Source organism: Heptranchias perlo, chromosome 3, assembly GCF_035084215.1.
Source record: "Heptranchias perlo isolate sHepPer1 chromosome 3, sHepPer1.hap1, whole genome shotgun sequence".
Classification (NCBI taxonomy): Eukaryota; Metazoa; Chordata; class Chondrichthyes; order Hexanchiformes; family Hexanchidae; genus Heptranchias; species Heptranchias perlo.
This window is the reverse complement of record NC_090327.1, coordinates 94,307,667-94,331,197: the sequence shown is the minus strand read 5'-3', so window position 1 is coordinate 94,331,197 and position 23,531 is coordinate 94,307,667. Positions and strand designations below refer to the sequence as shown.

General features: G+C 42.3%; 1 protein-coding gene across 2 annotated transcripts in view; it reads left to right on the top strand.

Moving 5' to 3' along the window:
* The window catches only part of samd12 (sterile alpha motif domain containing 12), a 154,682-nt gene that overhangs the window by 81,677 nt on the left and 49,474 nt on the right, over positions 1-23,531 (top strand). Inside the window, exons 4-5 of one of the 2 annotated variants that reach the window (XM_067980819.1) lie at positions 7,310-7,450; positions 16,820-16,944. In XM_067980819.1, coding sequence (XP_067836920.1) covers positions 7,310-7,450; positions 16,820-16,884 — 206 coding nt within the window. In that variant the 3' untranslated portion in view covers positions 16,885-16,944. Of the gene's footprint in view, positions 1-7,309; positions 7,451-16,819; positions 16,945-23,531 lie in introns of those variants that run through there. The other variant, XM_067980820.1, reaches the window with a different exon arrangement.

Sequence of the window (23,531 nt, the reverse complement as noted above, 5' to 3'; positions counted from 1 at the left end):
AAGAGGATAGCAGCAGACTTCAGGAGAACATAGACAGACTGGTGAAATGGGCAAACACATGGCAGATGCAATTTTAATGTGGATAAGTGTGAAGTGATGCATTTTGGGAGGAACAACATGCAGAGGCAGTATAATCTAAATGGTACTATTTTGAGGGGGGTGCAAGAGCAGAGGGACCTGGGGGGCATATTCACAAATCTTTGAAGGTGACAGGGTAAGTTGATAAGGTAGTTAAGAAAATGTATGGGAAACTTGGCTTTGTAAATAGGGGCATTAAATACAACAACCAAGAAGTCATGCTAATCCTTTACAAATCACTGTTGGGCCTCAGCTAGACTATTATGTAAAATTCTGGGCACCACACTTTAAGAGGTCTTGGAGAGAGTACAGAGGAGGTTTGCTAGGATGATACCAGGGATGAGGGACTTCAGTTATGTGGAGAGATTGGAGAAGCTGGGATTGTTAGCAGAGCAGGTTAAGGGGTGACCTAATGGAGGTAGTCAAAATAATGAGGGGTTTTGAGAGAGCAAGTAGGGAGAAACTGTTTACACTGGCATGTGGGTTGGTAAACAGGTCATAGATTTAAAATAATTGGCAAAAGGACTAGAGGGGAAGTGAGGAGAATTTTTTTCACAAAGGGTTGTTAAGATCTGGAATGCACTACTTGAGAGGGTATTGGAAGCAGATTCCACAGGAACTGACAAAAGGCAATTGGGCATGTTCTTGAAGAGGACTAATTTGCAGGGTTATGGGGGAAAAGCTGGGGAGTGGGACTAAACTGAATATCTTTTAGGAGCTGGCACAGGCTCGATGGGCCGAATGGCGGCCTCCTGTGCTGTAAGAGTCTATGGTTCTATAATATAGGGACATTGATTAATCTTTGGATATTAATAATGCTGTTCTCTAGCTATGCCATTCTAAACTGAGATTTGAAATTTGGGCCCCAGATGTTCCTAAGATGTGTAAGGCAATATTTTATTTAAAAAGAATTATTGGGATGTGGGGATCGCTAGCAAGGCCAGCATTTATTGCCCATCCTTGGTTGCCCTTGAGAAGGTGGTGGTGAGCTCCTTTCTTGAATCGCTGTGGTCCATGTGAAGGTTCTCCCACAGTGCTGTTAGGAAGGGAGTCCCAGGATTTCGACCCAGCGACAATGAAGGAACGGCGATATATTTCCAAGTCGGGATGGTGTGTGACTTGGAGGGGAACGTGCAGGTGGTGTTGTTCCCTTGCACCTGCTGCCCTTGTCCTTCTAGGTGGTAGAGGTCGTGGGTTTGGGAGGTGCTGTCGAAGAAGCCTTGGCGAGTTGCTGCAGTGCATCCTGTAGATGGTACACACTGCAGCCACGGTGCGCCGGTGGTGAAGGGAGTGAATATTTAGGGTGGTGAATGGGCTGTCGATCAAGCAGGCTGGTGTCGTGCTTCTGAGTGTTGTAGCAGCTGCAGCAATCCAGGCAAATGGAGAATATTCCATCGTACTCCTGACTTATGCCTTGTAGGCAGTGAAGCAGCTGTGGGGAGTCAGGCAGAACACCCAGCCTCTGACCTCCTCTAGAAGCCACGGCATTTATGTGGCTGGTCCAGTTGAATTTCTGGTCAGTGCAATCCCCAGAATATTTACGGTGGGAGATTCGCCGATGGTAAAGCCGTTGAATGTCAAGGTGAGATGGTTAGACTCTGTTGTTGGAGATGGTCATTGCCTGGCACTTGGGTGGCATGAATGTTACTTGCCACTTATCAGCCCAAGCCTGGATGTTGTCCAGGCCTTGCTGCATGCGGGCATGGACTGCTTCATTATCTGAGGGATTGTGAATGGAACTGAACATTGCAATCATTAGCAAACATCCCCACTTAGAACCTTATGGAGAGAAGGTTATTGATGAAGCAGCTGAAGACAGCTGCCATGAGGAACTCCTGCAGTGATGCCCTGGGGCTGAGATGATTGGCCTCCAACAACCACAACCACCCTCCTTTGTGCTAGGTTTGACTCCAGGCACTGGAAAGTTTAACCCCTGATTCCCATTGACTTCAATTTTACGAGGGTACTCTGTTGGTTGCGTCCCGTGAAGACTAACACGGGACGCAACCAACAGAGTACCCTTCGTCGTCCAGTACTTCCCCGGAGCGGAGAAACTACGCCATGTTCTCCACAGCCTTCAACATGTCATCGATGACGACGAACACCTCGCCAAGGCCATCCCCACACTTCCACTACTCTCCTTCAAACAGCCACCCAACCTCAAACAGACCATCGTTCGCAGCAAATTACCCAGCTTTCAGGAGAACAGCATCCACGACACCACACAACCCTGTCACGGTAACCTCTGCAAGGCATGCCAGATCATCGACACAGACACCACCATCACACGAGAGGACACCACCCACCAGGTACATGGTTCATACTCCTGTGACTCGGCCAACGTTGTCTACCTCGTACGTTGCAGGAAAGGATGCCCCGGAGCATGGTACATTGGTGAGACCATGCAGACACTGCGACAACGGATGAACGGACACCGCGCAACAATCGCCAGACAGGAGGGTTCCCTCCCAGTCGGGGAACACTTCAGCAGTCAAGGACATTCAGCCACCGATCTTCGGGTAAGCGTTCTGCAAGGCGGCCTTCGAGACACACGACAACGCAAAATCATCGAACAGAAATTGATAGCCAAGTTCCGCACCCATGAGGACGGCCTCAACCGGGATCTTGGGTTCATGTCACGCTACACGTAACCCCACCAGTGAAAAAAAGTTATCTGTTTTTAACACAACGGGTCATTCTCTGTCTTTCTCTTCCTTTCGGATGTTTCTCTCTCTCTGCCTGTCTGTCTTTTTTGTTTTGGCCGTTTGTGTATTCGGTGGTCCTGTAGGTAACATCACTCTGTTTGAACATTTTGATTGCTTTGACAACGGGCAGTTGGAAAGATTATCTGTAATCACCAGGTATTGTTCTTTGACTATAAATGCGGTAACCTTCCATGGAATCCCACACTCGTTCACCTGACGAAGGAGAAAGCCTCCGAAAGCTTGTGATTTTCAAATAAAACAGTTGGACTATAACCTGGTGTTGTAAGATTCCTTACATTTGTCAACATACTATAGACAGAGCTAAGCGATTCCACAACCAACGGATCAGATCAAAGCTCTGCAGTCCTGCCACATCCAGTTGTGCATGGTGGTGGACAATTAAACAACTACCGGGAGGAGGAGGCTCTGTAAACATCCCCATCCTCAACGATGGCGGAGTCCAGCACGTGAGTTCAAAAGACAAGGCTGAAGCGTTTGCAACCATCTTCAGCCAGAAGTGCCGAGTGGATGATCCATCTCGGCTGCCTCCCGATATCCCCACCATCACAGAAGCCAGTCTTCAGCCAATTCGATTCACTCCACATGATATCAAGAAACGGCTGAGTGCACTGGATACAGCAAAGTCTATGGGCCCCGACAATATCCCGGCTGTAGTGCTGAAGACTTGTGCTCCAGAACTAGCCGTGCCTCTAGCCAAGCTGTTCCAGTACAGCAACAACACTGGCATCTACCCGACAATGTGGAAAATTGCCCAGGTATGTCCTGTCCACAAAAAGCAGGACAAATCCAATCCGGCCAATTACCGCCCCATCAGTCTACTCTCAATCATCAGCAAAGTGATGGAAGGTGTCATCGACAGTGCTATCAAGCGACACTTACTCACCAATAACCTGCTCACCGATGCTCAGTTTGGGTTCCGCCAGGACCACTCGGCGCCAAACCTCATTACAGCCTTGGTCCAAACATGGACAAAAGAGCTGAATTCCAGAGGTGAGGTGAGAGTGACTGCTCTTGACATCAAGGCAGCATTTGACCGAGTGTGGCACCAAGGAGCCCCAGTAAAATTGAAGTCAACAGGAATCGGGGAAAACTCTCCAGTGGCTGGAGTCATACCTAGCACAAAGGAAGATGGTAGTGGTTGTTGGAGGCCAATCATCTCAGCCCCAGGGCATTGCTGCAGGAGTTCCTCAGGGCAGTGTCCTAGGCCCAACCATCTTCAGCTGCTTCATCAATGACCTTCCCTCCATCATAAGGTCAGAAATGGGGATGTTCGCTGATGATTGCACAGTGTTCAGTTCCATTCGCAACCCCTCAAATAATGAAGCAGTCTGCACCCGCATGCAGCAAGACCTGGACAACATCCAGGCTTGGGCTCATAAGTGGCAAGTAACATTCGCACCAGACAAGTGCCAGGCAATGGCCATCTCGAACAAGAGAGAGTCTAACCACCTCTCCTTGACATTCAACAGCATTACCATCGCGGAATCCCCCACCATCAACATCCTGGGGGGTCACCATTGACCAGAAACTTAACTGGACCAGCCATATAAATACTGTGGCTACAAGAGCAAGTCAGAGGCTGGGTATTCTGCGGCGAGTGACTTACCTCCTGACTCCCGAAAGCCTTTCCACCATCTACAAGGCACAAGTCAGGAGTGTGATGGAATACTCTCCACTTGCCTGGATGAGTGCAGCTCCAACAACACTCATGAAGCTCGACACCATCCAGGACAAAGCAGCCTGCTTGATTGGCATCCCAACCTCCACCCTAAACATTCACTCCCTTCACCACCGGCACACAGTGGCTGCAGTGTGTACCATCCACAGGATGCACTGCAGCACCTCCCAAACCCGCGACCTCTACCACCTAGAAGGACAAGAGCAGCAGGCACATGGGAACAACACCACCTGCCCGTTCCCCTCCAAATCACACACCATCCCGACTTGGAAATATATCGCTGTTCCTTCTTCGTTGCTGGGTCAAAATCCTGGAACTCCCTTCCTAACAGCACTGTGGGAGAACCTTCACCACACGGACTGCAGCTGTTCAAGAAGACGGCTCACCACCACCTTCTCACGGGCAATTAGGGATGGGCAATAAATGCCGGCCTCGCCAGCGACGCCCACATCCCATGAACGAATTTAAAAAAAAAACCTTCAGGACTTGGTCAGTGGTGGTACCACCAAGCCATTTTTGGTGATGGACATTGAAGTCCCTCACCCAGAGTAAATTGTGTGTCCTTGCCACCCTCCATGCTTCCTCCAAGTTGAGGAGTACTGATTTATCAGCTAAGGTAGGTGGTAATCAGCAGGTGGTTTACTTGCCCATGTTTAACCTGAAGCCATGTTGGGGACTCCCTGCCATTGGGACAGGACGCACCCAGGGATGGTGATGGAGGAATCTAGAATGTTGGTTAAAGGGGAATAAAAAAGAAAACATAGATTCTCAATTTTTAAAAATAACTTTTTACATACCAAGACTCCTACTTTCCCAGAAGCACCTCGTTTCTTAATTATGGAAGAGATTAACGGAACAAATTTTTAATTACATCTTTTACGGAAAGAACTGGGATTATGGCAATGTTTTGTGCAACAAAGGAAAAGGCCATTTTGCATAAGAACGAGAAGGATGCAATATGCATTACATGTAGCACTCCTAAAGCATTCTTAACAGGACACATACATGAAAGGTTTTCCCTGTGGAACTTACTGAAGACAGATGGCAAAAAAAATAGCATGGAAGAAAATTTAATTTGAAAAATGAGGACTAATTAGATTTTTCAAAAAAAAAATCCATAGTTTCATTGAATGCAAACTGCAAGATATTTATTTTTCCTTTTAATGTTACTGTTTATTTCTATTAGTTTTTTTTTAAGTAGATTTCACTCTTTCCCTCCAACTTCCTGTACACTTGGGAAGGCTTATATTTCCATTGTCAATCTGCATGTTTATACACGCTAACTCAAATTTTAAGATATTAGTAATTTCCTGTCATGGGATACTATTTCTTTTCAGAGCTGGGCCTGGGAACCAGCAGCATATCTGTTAGGTTACTGTACAAGGACAAACATATTTAACTTAATGGCCTAAAACAAATTTTCTTCTCTAAAGAAAGCAGATGACTTCCTGACAGATTGTTTGTTTCTTTTGCAAATGGCATACTAGAAACCTTCTGTACATACTTTCAGAACCTTGAAGCTGAAGATGCTTTGGCAAATATGAAGTTCAGCAGCCTTCCTTTCTGGTTTCTCTGACAAATAAATCTTGGTTGCTATGTGCAAGATTTCTGGTTCGTGTAGTTCTTCAAAAGGTTATTGTAATTTTTCTTTAAAATGTTGAATAAATTTTGTGCTATAAAGATGTTGATTTACAGTGACTTTTAAATGCCTTGTTTGTATTTTCCACTTCTTTACTATTTCAGCTTATTGATCTTCATATGAACAAAATGAATAGTGAGCAACAAAAAAATGACCCTGGGCAAAAAGAATAAAGTCAGCATTGTTACAGTCCTGGGAAAGCAATTCAATTAATATGGAGCACTAAACTACTTTAGTGCAAGTTTGGTTTAGCTATCAAGTCATTCATACATCACATAAGTGGGTGGGGAATATTGTGGTTTATGCGACTAGGAGTTTTGGACAGTTCTGATTGAGTATCTAACTTTGAGAAACTAGCAGTCTTTAGCTGCTCATGGTGCGGTCTCCTCTACACCAGGGAGACCAAACACAGAACAGGTGGTTGCTTTGTTGAATGCCTCCATTCTGTTGGCAGGTGCAACCCCGAGCTCCCTGTTGCTTGTCACTGACCTGCTGAGTGTTTCCAGTGTTTTCTGTTTGTTGCAGATTTCCAGTATCTGCAGCATTTTGCTTTTTGTTCAGTCTTTAAATGTTGGTTATTTCCATAACTTGTATTCACAAGCTGCTACATGGCTTTGGTATCAAAATGAATGGGCAGGTCATTCTTCCCATGCGAATACATTTTGTTTTGCAAAACTTATTGAACCAGAAATTACTGATGTCCGGACGCCGTTCCATAATGGCGTCCTCTCCGCTGGTGAATCGTGGAGTAAGTTCACACACATGCGCACTAAAATCCGGAAACCGTGAACTTGCTCCCATTGGTTCACCGGCGGTTTCACAGCTACGAATTAAAGGGGCATGCTACGCTACAATCACTCAAATCAATGAACATTCGTAAACTTACCCATCTGCCCAGCTGGAATGAAAATACTTACGCCACCAAAAAATACACTGAAAAATACCAGTTCTTCACTACTTTTTAAAAGTGCAATAACTCCTAATGACTGTGGAGAAAACTAACAGTTAAATTTTTAAATATTTGGAATGTCATTATTAATATTTTTTTATCATTAAAACTGGAAAAAAAATTAACTTCTGTCTGCTTCAACCCTCTTAACTGCAATAGATTTCCTTCTAGTAATGTGAGCTTTAACCATTTCAGTTGTGATTAGTTTATAGAAACACCTGTAAATTATATGTTCCCAGGTCGAGCACTTCTGAGATTGACTGACAAGAAGCTGGAAAGAATGGGTATTGTCCAAGAGACTCAGCGACAGCATGTGCTACAGCAAGTCTTGCACCTGAGAGTACGAGAAGAAGTTCGGAATTTACAGTTACTTACACAAGGTACAGATGGAGGTATTTGGCCAAATCAGTGTATGCTAAAGAATCTTATAAATCTATATCAGTCAGTCCTTATCAGTAACCATCATTTAAATGATCTGCATTTTAAAAAAACTATTGGACCTATTTTAAGAGTTAAAATAAGAATAGTTTTGAAGTATTCAGGATTAAGGAAAAATCATTATCTAAAACTCATAACTAGATAGGGTTTATTACAATTTACATAAACTACAGATAAAGTGAAATAGAAAATGGGTGTAACATTGTGCCCTTACTGAGTAAATGTGTATGATATGTACTTTTTAACCTCTTTATATCCAGTTTGTATTACCAACATTGCTGGTGAAATTTCTGAAATGACAAATTGAAAAGAATAGAAAATTTGACTTCATTTTTGTAATTCTGAAGTACTTGTGTGAAGTACTCTCTTCACACTTAAATCCCTATATAGCCTCGTTCCTCCCTATATCCAACTTCCTATAGCTCTACACCCCCCCCCCCACTTTGCAGAATACACTGCATTCCTCCAACTTTAGACTCTTGTGCATCCCCTCCCTTCGCCCCACCATTGGCAGCTGTGCCATCAGCCTCCTAGGCCCTACGCTTTGGAGTTTCCCACCCTATACCTCTGCCTCTCCACCTCCCCTTAAGACCCTCCTTAAAACCCAGCTCTTTCACCAAGCTTTCAGTTACTCCTCCTGTTGTCTCCTTTGGCTTGGTGTCCATTTTTGTTTGATTACACTTCTGTGAAGTGCCTTGGGACATTTTTCTAAGTTAAAGATGCAATATAAATGTAAATAGCTGTGTTTGTGAATTAACATAAATGCAACATACGCCGATATGCATTTGTTTTCTGACTGAAAATCTGCCTCTTTGGAGTGTAGTGGGAAAGTTGTATTCATGATGGATCATTTAATTACTACATATAATGTCAGACTAATGAGACAATCACAACAATCTGTAAAGAATTAAAAATCAAGTTCACCTTAATGCCTCAAATATGTAGGGAGGATCAAGTCAAACAATGCTGACACCGACCCACATTTAACTACTGTATGTGGAAAGGGACCATTATTAGTAGATACATTATTCTGTTACTAGTTTCCTTAACATCTAAAATGTTGTGGAAAAATAAACCAACAGCAGTTAAGTGTTGAATATAATTGTCGAATTGTGAAATAGGACATAATGCAGACGTGAGATGATATTTAAGTAAACAATCTTTAGCAGCTTTTGACTTCAACTTCATGATGAATGAGGTGTTCATTCTTTTTTCTAAAGTATTTGATTAATTTTCATGTTTGAGTTATGGCAGGGCATCAATGCATATTGAGTTTTGTTTTAAAAAGTGTAGCAGTAAAATATGGTGGTAAGTCAACTGCAGAGTAACTATATACTTTTTTTAAAAACTGAAGTGAGACTCTCCTATTATGATTTATTGCTGTGGTATCTTGCTTGTACTGAGTTTGAAATTCCTTTTCTCAACTGTTCTGAACAAGTAATGCTTGCTTGAGATATGTTATAGTTGTATTTGGGGAAGGAAAGATAATAGTATGCCGTAGTGCTTATTGACTGATGTCCTTATGCAAATAGTTTCTGATGCATAGGTCTTATGACCAAATTCATAATTAATTTGTCCATAAAATACTGTGTGTACACTTGCTGCTAACCTTTACTGTTTTTTATTGGAGTTGGGCAATAACCCCAATCCTAACTTTGATATTTTCCTGAATGCCTGTGGTTTTGACTGGGCTGCATTCACAAACTTTGTCTTCCCTATGATTTTAGTGCATGTACAGTTAGCACTACAGCATGCTGCAAAGGAATGGAGGGAAAAGGAAGAGAGTCATGAAGAAATTTTGCTTTTCTTGCTAGTTAATTGCCCTTCTTTCTCCACTCCTGCCTTGCTCCTGAAGACACTGATTGCTTGCTGCAATATATTTCTACAGGCTGAAGGTTCCTTCCAGCATCTTGCCTAAATAGCCATTTTTCTGTGTGTTCCTTCTCCGTGATTGTTGGTTGGTTATTTGACTACGGAGGTGCCGCAGCCTAACCTAAACCTTGACATCCAAAAATATGTACTTCCAACAGGAAAGTGATCAGGAGCACAAACCCTGGCTAGTTTTCCACCTCATGCCTGATGGATGTTGAGTCTAATTGTAGCATCCTTGCCACTGTCTTGCCTGAGATCAGCTGAGACAGCACAGCTGGAAATTGATACTGTTGCCTTACTGGTCTTTGTGGTTCCACCACTGGGGAGTCCCAAGAAGAAAATAAAGTGCCAGTGAAGTCAGATAAAAGCCGGTAAAGGGACAAAGTAAAGGATGCATTGGAAAGTGGTAAAAATCATGGAGGAAAAGAGAACAACCTTCAAATTGAGAAAAGTAAAGGAATTGGGTCATGGGTGTATGTGAGACGAGCACCATTTGTTATGAATTAATTGGCCCTGGTCCTGATCCCAGGAAAAGGCGTGTTGTGTTGAATTATTTCTATTCTATGTAAGGGATTTTACAACCAATTATCAAATTACAAAACTTATTGGACAGAAGTGTCTGATAAATCATAATTATTGCAAGTTGTCAAGACTAAGATCAATACGTTGATGAATTCCAGGTTTCTTGCTTTGTAAGGCAAACGCTTGTAAATATTGTAACTTACATAATACAAAGACTAACATTTAAGGAATATTGCAGCATTTTTACACCAAAAGGCATTTCTTGTTGTTTTGACGGTGCTATAGGTGAGTGTTTCACACTTCTAATTATTTCTGTAGTTTTTATTTTCTACCAGTCAGCATTAATCCTTTTCCCTTCTCATACTGCCGCCCCATTTTAAAAAAAAACAAACTAGAACCAAAGAGATTTCTGTCCATACGTTGTTTATCCATAATGTGTCCTCATTTGACCAAAAATTTTTAAGATTATGCTCAATGGACTGAGTTCCTTTCAGAGATGAGCAACCTACTTTAAATTGGGGGTGAAAATCACCCTTTATTTAAAGGAAACATTTTTGTACTTGTTACATATCTTTAACAATTAACCTGAATTGTTGAATAGATAAGTGCATCCTGTGGTGTGATACTGAACTATACAGGCCTATAAGCCCTAGGGTTCAAACCATGGTCTGTTGAGGATTAGCCAGTCGCTGCCATCTCTAAGTCACGCACCACGCTGACTTGGACGTATACCACTGTTCCTTCGTAGCTTGGTAAAATCTTAGAATTTCCCTACCGAACACCATTTTGGGATCACCATCACAACAAGTTCAAGGAGAAGGCCGACCACCACCACCACCTGTAGGGATAGACAATATATATGGCCTTGCCAGTGTTGCCCTTAACCTGAGAACTAAGAGTTTGTCCACAAGGTAACTGGTTGATAGTTGCTCTGTTTCTCCTCTCCTTTCTTGATCAAAGGTGTTACATTGGCTAATCTCCAATCTCTCAACTCTATATGCATATTTAAGGAGGGTTGAAAAAATTGTGGCCAGAGCCTCTGCTATCACCCCTCTGACTTCTTTCAACAACCTAGGGTGCATGAAGCCAATTCGTTTTCTACAACCATCTGATATATCCTCCTCGACCAGACCAAAATTCTCACTTTCACTATCATTTGCTAAAAATCACCATATTTAATATCACTACCACATCTTCATCCTCCACAATTGGACTCCTTTCCTTCATCCCGGTGCAGTCCTATCCTACTACTATTTGCTTTACTTTTTACGTAAAAAGTCCTTATTTCCCTTTGTATTATCTTTCAGCCTTTATCATATTCATCTAACTGTCGCAGATGCCTCTGTCCACGACAGTATTGGTAGGAGTGACCACCGCACAGTCCTTGTGGAGATGAAGTCCCATCGTTGCACTGAGGACACTATCCAATGTGTTGTGTGGCACTACCACCGTGCTAAATGGGATAGATTCAGAACAGATCTAGCAGCTCAAAACTGGGCATCCATGAGACACTGTGGACCATCAGCAGCAGAATTGTATTCCAGCACAATCTGTAACCTCATGGCCTGGCGTATTCCTCACTCTACCAACAAGCCAGAGGATCAACCCTGGTTCAATGAGGAGTGTAGAAGAGCATGCCAGCAGCAGCACCAGGCGTACCTAAAAATGAGATGCCAACCCGGTGAAGCTACAACTCAGGACTACATGCATGGTAAACAGCGGAAGCAACATGCTGTAGACAGCTAAGCGATTCCACAACTAACGGATCCGCTCAAAGCTCTGCAGTCCAGCCACGTCCAGTCGTGAACGGTGGTGGACAATTAAACAACTAATGGGAGGAGAAGGCTCTGTAAATATCCCCATCCTCAATGATGGCAGAGTCTAGCACATGAGTGCAAAAGACAAGGCTGAAGCGTTTGCAACCATCTTCAGCCAGAAGTGCCGAGTGGATGATCCATCTCTGCCTCCTCCCGATATCCCCACCATCACAGAAGCCAGTCTTCAGCCAATTCAATTCACTCCACGTGATATTAAGAAACGGCTGAGTGCACTGGATACAGCAAAGGCTATGTGCCCCGACAACATCCCGGCTGTAGTGCTGAAGACTTGTGCTCCAGAACTAGCTGTGCCTCTAGCCAAGCTGTTCCAGATAGCGACTACAATGGCTTCTACCCGACAATGTGGAAAATTGCCCAGGTATGTCCTGTCCACAAAAAGCAGGACAAATCCAATCCGGCCAATTACCGCCCCATCAGTCTACTCTCAATCATCAGCAAAGTGATGGAAGGTGTCGTCGACAGTGCTATCAAGCAGCACTTACTCACCAATAACCTGCTCACTGATGCTCAGTTTGGGTTCCGCCAGGACCACTTGGCTCCAGACCTCATTACAGCCTTGGTCCAAACATGGACAAAAGAGCTGAATTCCAGAGGTGAGGTGAGATTGACTGCCCTTGACATCAAGACAGCATTTGACCGAGTGTGGCACCAAGGACCCCCAGTAAAATTGAAGTCGATGGGAATCAGGGGGAAAACTCTCCAGTGGCTGGAGTCATACCTAGCACAAAGGAAGATGGTAGTGGTTGTTGGTGGCCAATCATCTCAGCCCCAGGACATTGCGGCAGGAGTTCCTCAGGGCAGTGTCCTCGGCCCAACCATCTTCAGTTGCTTCATCAATGACCTTCCCTCCATCATAAGGTCAGAAATGGCGATGTTCGCTGATGATTGTACAGTGTTCGGTTCCATTCGCAACCCCTCGGATAATGAAGCTGTCCGTGCCCGCATGCAGCAAGACCTGGACAACATCCAGGCTTGGGCTGATAAGTGGCAAGTAAAATTCGCGCCAGGCAATGACCATCTCCAACAAGAGAGAGTCTAACCACCTCCCCTTGACATTCAACGACATTACCATCACCGAATCCCCCACCATCAAAATCCTGGGAGTCACCTTTGACCAGAAACTTAACTGGCCCAGCCATATAAATACTGTGGCTACAAGAGCAGGTCAGAGGCTGGGTATTCTGCGGCGAGTGACTCACCTCCTGACTCCCCAAAGCCTTTCCACCATCTACAAGGCACAAGTCAGGAGTGTGATGGAATACTCTCCACTTGCCTGGATGAGTGCAGCTCCAACAACACTCAAGAAGCTCGACACCATCCAGGACAAAGCAGCCCACTTGATTGGCACCCCATCCACCACCCTAAACATTCCCTCCCTTCACCACCGGCGCACTGTGGCTGCAGTGTGTACCATCTACAGGATGCACTGCAGCAACTCGCCAAGGCTTCTTCGATAGCACCTCCCAAACCCACGACCTCTACCACCTAGAAGAACAAGAGCAGCAGGCACATCGGAACAACACCACCTGCACGTTCCCCTCCAAGTCACACACCATCCCGACTTGGAAATATATCGCCGTTCCTTCATCGTCGCTGGGTCAAAATCCTGGAACTCCCTTCCTAACAGCACTGTGGGAGAACCTTCACCACATGGACTGCAGCGGTTCAAGAAGGCGGCTCACCACCACCTTCTCAAGGGCAATTAGGGATGGACAATAAATGCTGGCCTTGCCAGCTACGCCCACATCCCACGAATGAATAAAAAAAATATTCCATTTTAACCCTTCTAATCCCTCTTTTCACCTTCCTACTGCAGTTTCTCTATTCCTTATGAATTTCTTTAGTACTGTTGGCCCTAATTTCATCATATGCCTCGCTCTTAAGTTTTAGTTTAGTCTTAATCTCTCTTTAGCCATGAAATTCTTCTTTTGATGTGTCTCCTTTTTTGCATTGTATGAATATATTTATTTTGTACATTATGTCTGACAATTTCCCACAGATAGGAACAGAAGTGGGCCATTCAGCCCCTCGAGTCTGTTCTGCCATTCAAATTAGATCATGGCTAATCTATACCTGAACTTCATTTGCCTGTATTTGTTCCGTATCCCTTGATCCCTTTACTTAACAAAAATCTATTTCAGTTTTGAAAATTTCAATTGGCCCAGCATCTACATTCTTTTGGGGGATACCTCAATTAGATTACCCTTCAACTTTCTAAACTCAAGGAAGTGCAAGTCAAGTTAATGCAACCTGTCCTTTATAATGTAATCCTTTAACCCCTAGTATCATTCTGGTGAATTTGCGCTGTATCCCTTGCAAGGCCAATATATTTTTCCGGGGATTTGGTGCCCAAAATGGAACACAGTATTCCAGATGGGATCTGACCAAGGTTCTATGCAACTGAAGCATCACTTCCTCACATTTGAATTCCAATCCTTTTCAGGTGAAGGCCAACATTTCATTAGCCTTTCTGATTGCGTTTTGTATCTGTGCAGTAGCTTTTAGTGATTTGTGCACATGGACACCTAAATCCTATTGTTCCTCCACGCCCATTGTCTTGGAAATTAAGATAAAGGTCCCAGATGTGTCAACATCTGCAGGAAGTCTCCAAACAGGATAAAGTTGAAGCCCTAGTCATTCCCTAGTTTCCCCCCCCCCCCAAAAAAAATACCATTATACGGCATTAATTGATTTAGCATTGCTTTGCAATATATACTAGCTTTATTTTTCCCATAAGTTTTTTTTTCTTTTAAAAATTAATTTACAATATTTTAACGAATATATTGCGACTTTAAGTTAAGTGAGTCCTTGTGGTGGTTTAATACTTTTAAGATTAAGCAGTAATTGAATCAAATTCTTTGGGGTGGAATCTAAATAACTAATTGAGACGTTTTAACTCTCAAAACTTTCAGCCAGAATGCAAAATAGTTTAGCAACACTTTTATTGAAAATGTATGAACTTAAGGCATTAATCAAATGAAGACAAGAAAATAATGCTACTGCGTACCTATGCTGATAAGAGGCATAAAAAATTCATGTGCCTACACAGTTGATTTATCAAAGACTGAACATTGCTTCATTTTCACTGCAGAAGTGCAAACATAACACATATTTCTTGCTGTCAGTCCACTGAATTGATGTGGAGTTAAGTATGCAGTAAGAATCCAATTGCATTTTACTGAATCAGCAAATCCACTGCTGCCATATTTTCACTTGAAACAAAAGGTACTAGCTACAAACCAGTCATATCCTGATGAATAACCTTTCCTCTTTTTCTCAGAAAAATGGTACGGGTTTTTTTTTTAAGTTTAAATCTTCATAACTTCACCACCACAACAGATTAACTAGTCATTTATCTCATTGCTGTTCGTGGAACCTGGCTCTGTGCAAGTTGGCTATCTTGGTTGCCTATATAAGAGTGACTACACTTCAGAACCAATTAGTTGACTGGGAAATGTTTTGGGATGTCTCAAGGATGTGAAAGGTGCTATATAAATGCAATCTCTTTTTTTTTGTTCCTCCAACTTTTTCCTGGACATTTTACATTTATTCCTCTTTAAGGACCCCTAATGCTAACTCCATTATTGAACTAAAAATGCTGAGCTGAACAACTCCAAGATCATTGCTAGTGTCCATCTATAATCTGTACCTTTTATGCGTGCAAGAACGACTTAGTTTAAGCCTACATTTCCCCTTTAGGAAGTGAGGTATGGCCTTTGACACATACTCCAAATGTCATGAATGAGAAAGGGAGGCTCAGTATATGAAAAATTGGCAGAATCTGAAAACAGGCAACTATCCTAATTTCTTCTCATCACTTCATATTTGAATCTTTTCACTTTGAAATGTGAAATTTATTAAATTATTGACATAGTTAAGCAATAATATAAAGTGCACTTGCCATAAACCTCTTAAATTGCAGATAATCATTGATACTTTGGCTGAGACATTCCCATATTTGATTGAACTTAGGGTCCAGTGTAGCATAGCCAGCAGCAGAATAAAGTTTGCAATACATTGCCTCAATGATATGCCTCAGGCACAGCCTCTAACCTCAGAAGAGTACCCCTTTCTCCACCATTGCAGATTTTTCCAATTTCCACACCAGCCATCTTTTAAAGCCTGAGTGAGATTGAATTACTGTTAGTTTTGTACTGTGGGCCCACTAGGAACTGAGTTAAATGTACCATCAGAGAAGATCTCTTAAATATTATGGTTTTCTTTTGTTTAAAAAGTATGCTGGGAACATTCCCTTTGTGTATTTGATTACCAACTTAATCATGTAATCATTGTACCAAGCCAAGAATAACCAAACAATTTGTGCAAGACGTACATTTTTTAAGAGCTGCTCAGACTTTTATTTATGCCAAGGGTGGATGTGGTAATTTAAAGTCATGTGATAAATTTCCTGTGACTGATCATTTTAAGGGGTGTAGCAGAGCATTAGTGATTTATATTTGTCACTAATTCCAGTTCTGTGGAAAGATTAGACATTGGATTTAACTAAAAGTACACTTGTGTATCAAAAGTAATAATTTTGCTGATATAACTAAAATGTTTTAGCGTTCGGTATTGTTTTTTTAATGAATTAACACTATAGATTATTGTACTGAGCATGTACTTGCATAACCTACCATATGTGTACACTGTTATCATTAATAGATGATATGGCCCCAGTGGGTAGTTCTGTTTAGACTGCATTTGCCCTTTTGTCAATGTTTTTACAACACTAATTATTCAAAGCCCAGGAGTCTCTCTTGTAGTGCTAGTAATGAAAGTGGTATGCAAAAAGCCAAAAGTAATTAAAGGGAAAATTGGTGAAAAGACATTTTGCCAATTCTGGCCGATTTAAGATTGGAATTTTGTGTTTGTTCTCTGCAGATCTCAGCTATTGTCTCATGTTTTAAATTGCTTAATGTAATTGAATTTAGGTCCTCTCGAGTATTTTAAAGGGATTAGGACCACCTTAAAATTTGTAGAAATGCAGCTATAGCAGTTCAGATAAGTGCTTTTTTTTTTAGATTTTACTTTTTTTTTGAGTTTTCTCCCCATCCCTCCTGAAGTCTTGACTCCTTGCAGGTGTATGTGCCACAGGCAACCGACACTTCTGGTACCTTGCTCGTTTGGCCATTATTCTTGTCTGAATATCAAAAAGACTACTTGACTGCAGAGCATCATGAACAAGCCCATTCCTGCCTTCCATTTCCAGCAGGGGATGTGAAACAGTGGACAGGAACAAAGTCGTCTCTTTATTTCTCCTGAGGTACTAAATCCAATTGTAGTACCCCTACCACAGCTGTGTCTGAGCCAACCCTGCACAATCTGAGGTTTGAACCTGGCCTGGCCTGTGTGGCTCATCTCACTCGATGAACTTGTTGAGTCATTGGAATCCAAGAGAAGTATTTTTGGTTCATTTTTTATTAAAATATGCATTGAAATTTTTCCTGAGGATGGGGAGAAAGATAGATTTTCTTTAAAGTGATTTTATAACTACTGTATTTCATCGTAGTGAAACGGATAGCTTTAATAGATTTAAGGCGTCTATAGATGAATAATCTTGTCACTTTTATGTTGTGGGTGGGAAAAAGTTACCCTTTGGAATCATCTTGTCACACTTAATATACAGCACATTGTAATTTAATTTATAACTTCTGTTTTTAAGCATGTCATTGAAAAACTAACATCTAATAACGGATATTAATTTTACACGAGACACTCCAATAGTGAAACTACAGCACTGTCAATACCCTTAAAGCATACTACCCAGTCTGTCTGCTTGCTGATTGTAAGGTTAAATAGCTAGAGTATGATGTGTGCCACATTATAAGGTTTTTAAACGGCAGCAGGAGTGAATGGTTCTTGTTTTCAAATGTATTAATTCTTACTAAGTCTCCTATGTTTCTTTTAAAAGCTCTTCTGGCCAAGATGAATGATTATACACTTTCTTAATTATGCTTGACTCATCTGTTTTTGACACCAGCAAAAGAATGCATTAAATGCATTTTGTAATCTGTCACTGAAATATCTTTAAATGCCAGTTTTAAGAGTTGCTATCAATTTTGCAGTTGCCAATGGTTATACCTTTATATATTGAACAAAGTCAAAATTTTCTTCCTCAAAATTTGAGGACAACAGTAATTACTTATAAGGAAGTGACCGAAATGTTGAAGGCACTGAAAGAGGTTAAGACTCGAGGGCTGGATGGCCTGCACACAAGGGCATTTAATGAAATGGCTGACACAATTCATCGTGTCTGGCATGGATCTTTAGGGAATCATTAGAATTGGGAGTTGTACCAAGAATTGGAGAGGAGGAACCTGACCACTATCTTTTTTTATATTTTAAATTAAAGGGCAAAAGGTCTGTCTGGAAAATTACAGTCCAATGAATCTGACATTTGTCATGGGTAAAAGAAGCTATCCTCCAGAAGGGTACCATGAAACACAGAAGGTGGTCACTTGTGGAGCCGTGTCAGAGTGACAGGAAGTGACTAATGGGGTGCCCAAACAACCAGTGCACATTATATCAAAGATTTGGAAACGGAATAGAGACAAAACTGTCAAATGCAAAGTGAGGAGATTAGGGCAGGAGAATAAACACCTAACTGTAAACAAAATGGTGTTAGTGTACAGAATACAGCACAGGAAAAGGATTTTGGGAGTATTGGTGGACTGTTCTTTGAAACTGACTGAACAGTGTGCAGTGGTGGTATAAAGGCTCTTGGCTTGTATAGCGCATGGAATGGAACACATCACAAGATGTGATACTGATACTCTGCAAGACATTGGTTCAACCCCATCTGGGATACTGTGTACAGTTCAGAGCGCCATATTGTAGGAAGGACACTGGAAAAGATTCAGTGAAGGACTACCTACTTGTCTGATATCTGGCATCAGACTACAGAAGTTGAGTTTGTTTACATTATGGATCTTACTCAGGTATTGAAGATCCTTAAGTGAATCGACAAGTCGATGCCTGATGCACTGTTTACCTTAGCCCTAAGAATGGCAACAAGGGAGCGTGGGACAAGGCTCAGAAAGGGAAGGTGAATGGACACATCAGCTATAACTTTCACACAAAGGGTTGTGAACGTTTGGAATAGATTGCCCAGGAAGGTGATCAAGTCTGATAACATTAGTAATTTTAAGAGAGAATTGAGTCGGCATTTGGCAAGAAAATCAATTGAGCAAAATGGGTGGGTAACTGTGCATTCAGGGGTTGGTCAGACTGAGTAAAATGGTCTTTTCAGGTCCTGCACATTCCTATGTTCCTAAACACAAACCCTCTCCCTCGAACTAATACACTTTCTAAGATTTATAGATTACAACACAGAAGTACAACAGGTAATAAGTAACTTTTCTCATTCTCTCAGCATTTTTTTAAAAAAAACACAATGTAAGATTTACCTCAGTAAAGGTTTAGAAATTTCTCCTTGTATTTCAAAATCATTTGAAGAAAAGCTACTTGGCAGCAAGTACTAGGAACTAAAGAAAAATATCCCATCAGTTCAGCTGACTTGTACTGGTGCATTCTGGGACATTTGGTACCCTGCACATGTTCTGCACAATTCAAATTCAACTCTGGGCAAAAATATCAAGTCCAAGTCAAAGCTTTTGGGAGAGGCTGAGGCCTTCAAGTAAAAACTCGAATGAAGCCATTAAGGACAATTCAATGGATAAATTTAATGAAGTTGATTTTTTTTTTGCTTTGTTAAATCCCTTATTTTGGATAAATTTCAGTTAGAGGGAAAAGATTGCAGGTAAAATTTTCAGAAAGCATTTTGAGTGATTTATGGGATCCTCGTGATCAGATTGTGCAATCTGAGTGAAATACCGCAACTATAAAATAACAATTGATGTGTGACACCTTTTAGCATTGAAAATAGCTATCATCTTGCATCTGCACGCGCTTCCTGTCAACTGTTTCCATTATAAATGGCAGGAGGGTGTTAACCAGGATTCAGGGTAAGCACATTCCTTATAAAGTGAAGGGCAAGGCTGGTAGAAGTAGGGAACCTTGGATGACTCGGGAGATTGAGGCCTGAGTCAAAAAGAAGAAGGAGGCATATGACATGCATAGACAGCTGGGATCAAGTGGATCCCTTGAAGAGTATAGAGATTGCCGGAGTAGAGTTAAGAGAGAAATCAGGAGGGCAAAAAGGGGACATGAGATTGCTTTGGCAGATAAGGCAAAGGAGAATCCAAAGAGCTTCTACAAATACATAAAGGGCAAAAGAGTAACTAGGGAGAGAGTAGAGCCTCTTAAGGATCAACAAGGTCATCTATGTGCGGAACCACAAGAGATGGGTGAGATCCTAAATGGATATTTCACATCGGTATTTACTGTTGAGAAAGGCATGGATGTTAGGGAACTTGGGGAACTAAATAGTGATGTCTTGAGGAGTGTACATATTACAGAGAGGGAGGTGCTGGAAGTCTTAATGTGCATCAAGGTAGATAAATCTCCGGGACCTGATGAAATGTATCCCAGGACGTTATGGGAGGTTAGGGAGGAAATTGCGGGTCCCCTAGCAGAGATATTTGAATCATCGACAGCTACAGGTGAGGTGCCTGAAGATTGGAGGGTAGCAAATGTTGTGCCTTTGTTTAAGAAGGGCGGCAGGGAAAAGCCTGGGAACTACAGACCGGTGAGCCTGACATCTGTAGTGGGTAAGTTGTTGGAGGGTATTCTGAGAGACAGGATCTACAGGCATTTGGAGAGGCAGGGACTGATTAGGAACAGTCAGCATGGTTTTGTGAGAGGAAAATCATGTCTCACGAATTTGATTGAGTTTTTTGAAGGGGTAACCAAGAAGATAGATGAGGGCTGTGCAGTAGACGTGGTCTACATGGACTTTAGCAAAGCCTTTGACAAGGTACCGCATGGTAGGTTGTTACATAAGGTTAAATCTCACGGGATCCAAGGCGAGGTAGCCAATTGGATACAAAATTGGATTGACGACAGAAGACAGAGGGTGGTTGTGGAGGGTTGTTTTTCAAACTGGAGGCCTGTGACCAGCGGTGTGCCTCAGGGATCGGTGCTGGGTCCGCTGTTATTTGTTATTTATATTAATGATTTGGATGAGAATTTAGGAGGCATGGTTAGTAAGTTTGCAGATGACACCAAGATTGGTGGCATTGTGGACAGTGAAGAAGGTTATCTAGGATTGCAACGGGATCTTGATAAATTGGGCCAGTGGGCCGATGAATGGCAGATGGAGTTTAATTTAGATAAATGTGAGGTGATGCATTTTGGGAGATCGAATCGGGCCAGGACCTACTCCGTTAATGGTAGGGCGTTGGGGAGAGTTATAGAACAAAGAGATCTAGGAGTACAGGTTCATAGCTCCTTGAAAGTGGAGTCACAGGTGGATAGGGTTGTGAAGAAGGCATTCAGCATGCTTGGTTTCATTGGTCAGAACATTGAATACAGGAGTTGGGATGTCTTGTTGAAGTTGTACAAGACATTAGTAAGGCCACACTTGGAATACTGTGTACAGTTCTGGTCACCCTATTATAGAAAGGATATTATTAAACTAGAAAGAGTGCAGAAAAGATTTACTAGGATGCTGCCGGGACTTGATGGTTTGACTTATAGGGAGAGGTTGGATAGACTGGGACTTTTTTCCCTGGAGAGTAGGAGGTTGAGGGGTGATCTTATACAAGTCTATAAAATAATGAGCGGCATAGATAAGGTAGATAGTCAAAATCTTTTCCCAAAGGTAGGGGAGTCTATAACGAGGGGACATAGATTTAAGGTGAGAGGGGAGAGATACAAAAGGGTCCAGAGGGGCAATTTTTTCACTCAAAGGGTGGTGAGTGTCTGGAACGAGCTGCCAGAGGCAGTAGTAGAGGCGGGTACAATTTTGTCTTTTAAAAAGCATTTGGACAGTTACATGGGTAAGATGGGTATAGAGGGATATGGGCCAAGTGCAGGCAATTGGGACTAGCTTAGTGGTATAAACTGGGCGACATGGACATGTTGGGCCGAAGGGCCTGTTTCCATGTTGTAAACTTCTATGATTCTAGGGTGGCTTACTAAGCAGAGCAGGGACTCTAATCTGTTTCTCTCGTTGCTATGCGGTACTGAGGGTTAGTGCTGTAACACTGAACACCTCTGTGTCACCTAAGCAGTTGGATTAATGTGGATCCTAATCACAAGGTGAATATTGTAAAAAAAAAACCTTGCATTTATCTGTGATAAAGATAAATGAAATGTGTATGTGATGGTGTGTGCATTAGCAGAGGTGTGAAAGGGGTTATGATTGGCCATTTCTTAAAAGTGCCCAGTTAATGTGAAATTATTAGCATCAAGGCTAATGAAGTAGCCATTTGGCTTTAAATCAAGTGATTCTAACTTTGTATAGATCATTAGTGAGACAAGTTTTGAAGTATTGTGTAATTTGGGGATTTAGTATGTCCGAGAGCGTTCAGGGAAGAATGATGAGGAATATACTGCCATTTGGAGCTTTAATTTATTTAGGAAGATTTACAGAACTAAATTTGTTTTCATTGGAGAATGGAAGGTTGTGATCCACATTTTTAAAATGAGAACAATAGACAACTTAGACGCAAGCAGGTTATTTAACTTGGGAGTCGTCAACAGCATTATCAAGCGGCACTTACTCACCAATAACTTGCTCACCTATGTTCGGTTTGGGTGCTGTAAGGACCACTCGGCTCCAAACTTCATTTCAGCCTTGGTCCAAATATATAAATAGTAAAACGGTAGTCAAAGGCAGGGTGGGGCTGATTAGGGACCAAAAGGAAATCTTGTGGAGGCAGAAGGCATGGCTGAGGTATTAAATGAGTACCAAATAAACTGGCAAGAAGAAGTAGGGACAGGGGAACTGGGAATGGAGTTTTTACAGTGTGTACAGGACTCCTTTCTTACCCAGACAAGACCTGAATTCCAGAGGTGAGGTGAGAGTGATTGCCCTTGACATCAAGGCAGCATTTGACCGAGTGTGGCACCAAGGAGCCCTAGTAAAACTGAAGTCAGTGGGGATCAGGGGGAAAACTCTCCAGTGGCTGGAGTCATACCTAGCACAAAGGAAGATGGTAGTGGTTGTTGGAGGCCAATCATCTCAACCCCAAGACATCGCTGCATGAGTTCAAGGTAGCGTCCTAGGCCCAACCACCTTCATCAATTACTTCCCTCCATCATCAGGTCAGAAGTGGGGCTGTTTGCTGATGATCACAGTGTTCAGCTCCAATTGCAATTCCTCAGATAATGGAGCATGTTTCAGTGGGAGACCATTTGGGAAACCATGATTACTATCATCAGGTTCAGAGTAGTTATGGAAAAGAACAAGGAAAAATCAAATCTGAAAATGGTCAACAGGAGGAGAACTAATTTCAGTGAGTTGAAAAGAAATCTGGCCCAGTTGGATTGGAATCAACGATTGGCAAGTGAAACAGTAAATGAGCAATGGGAAGCCTTCAAAGAGGAGATAGTTTGGGTACAGACTAGACACGTTCCCAGAAGGGGGAAAGGAAGGGCATCCAAAGCTAGAGCTCGCTGGTTGATTAAAGATGGAGATTAAACTGAAACCGAGAAAGGAGGCTTTTGATAAATGGCAGGTTCATAATTCAGCAGAGAACCAAGCTGAATACTAAAAGTACAGAGGAGGACTGAAAAAGGAAATGAGAGGGACAAAGAAAATGGTTTTCTTTATTTGTTCATGGGATGTGGGCGTCACTGGCAAGGCCAGCATTTATTGCCTCCCTAATTGCCCTTGAACTGCTGCAGTCTGTGTGGTGAAGGTTCTCCCACAATGTTGTTAGGTAGG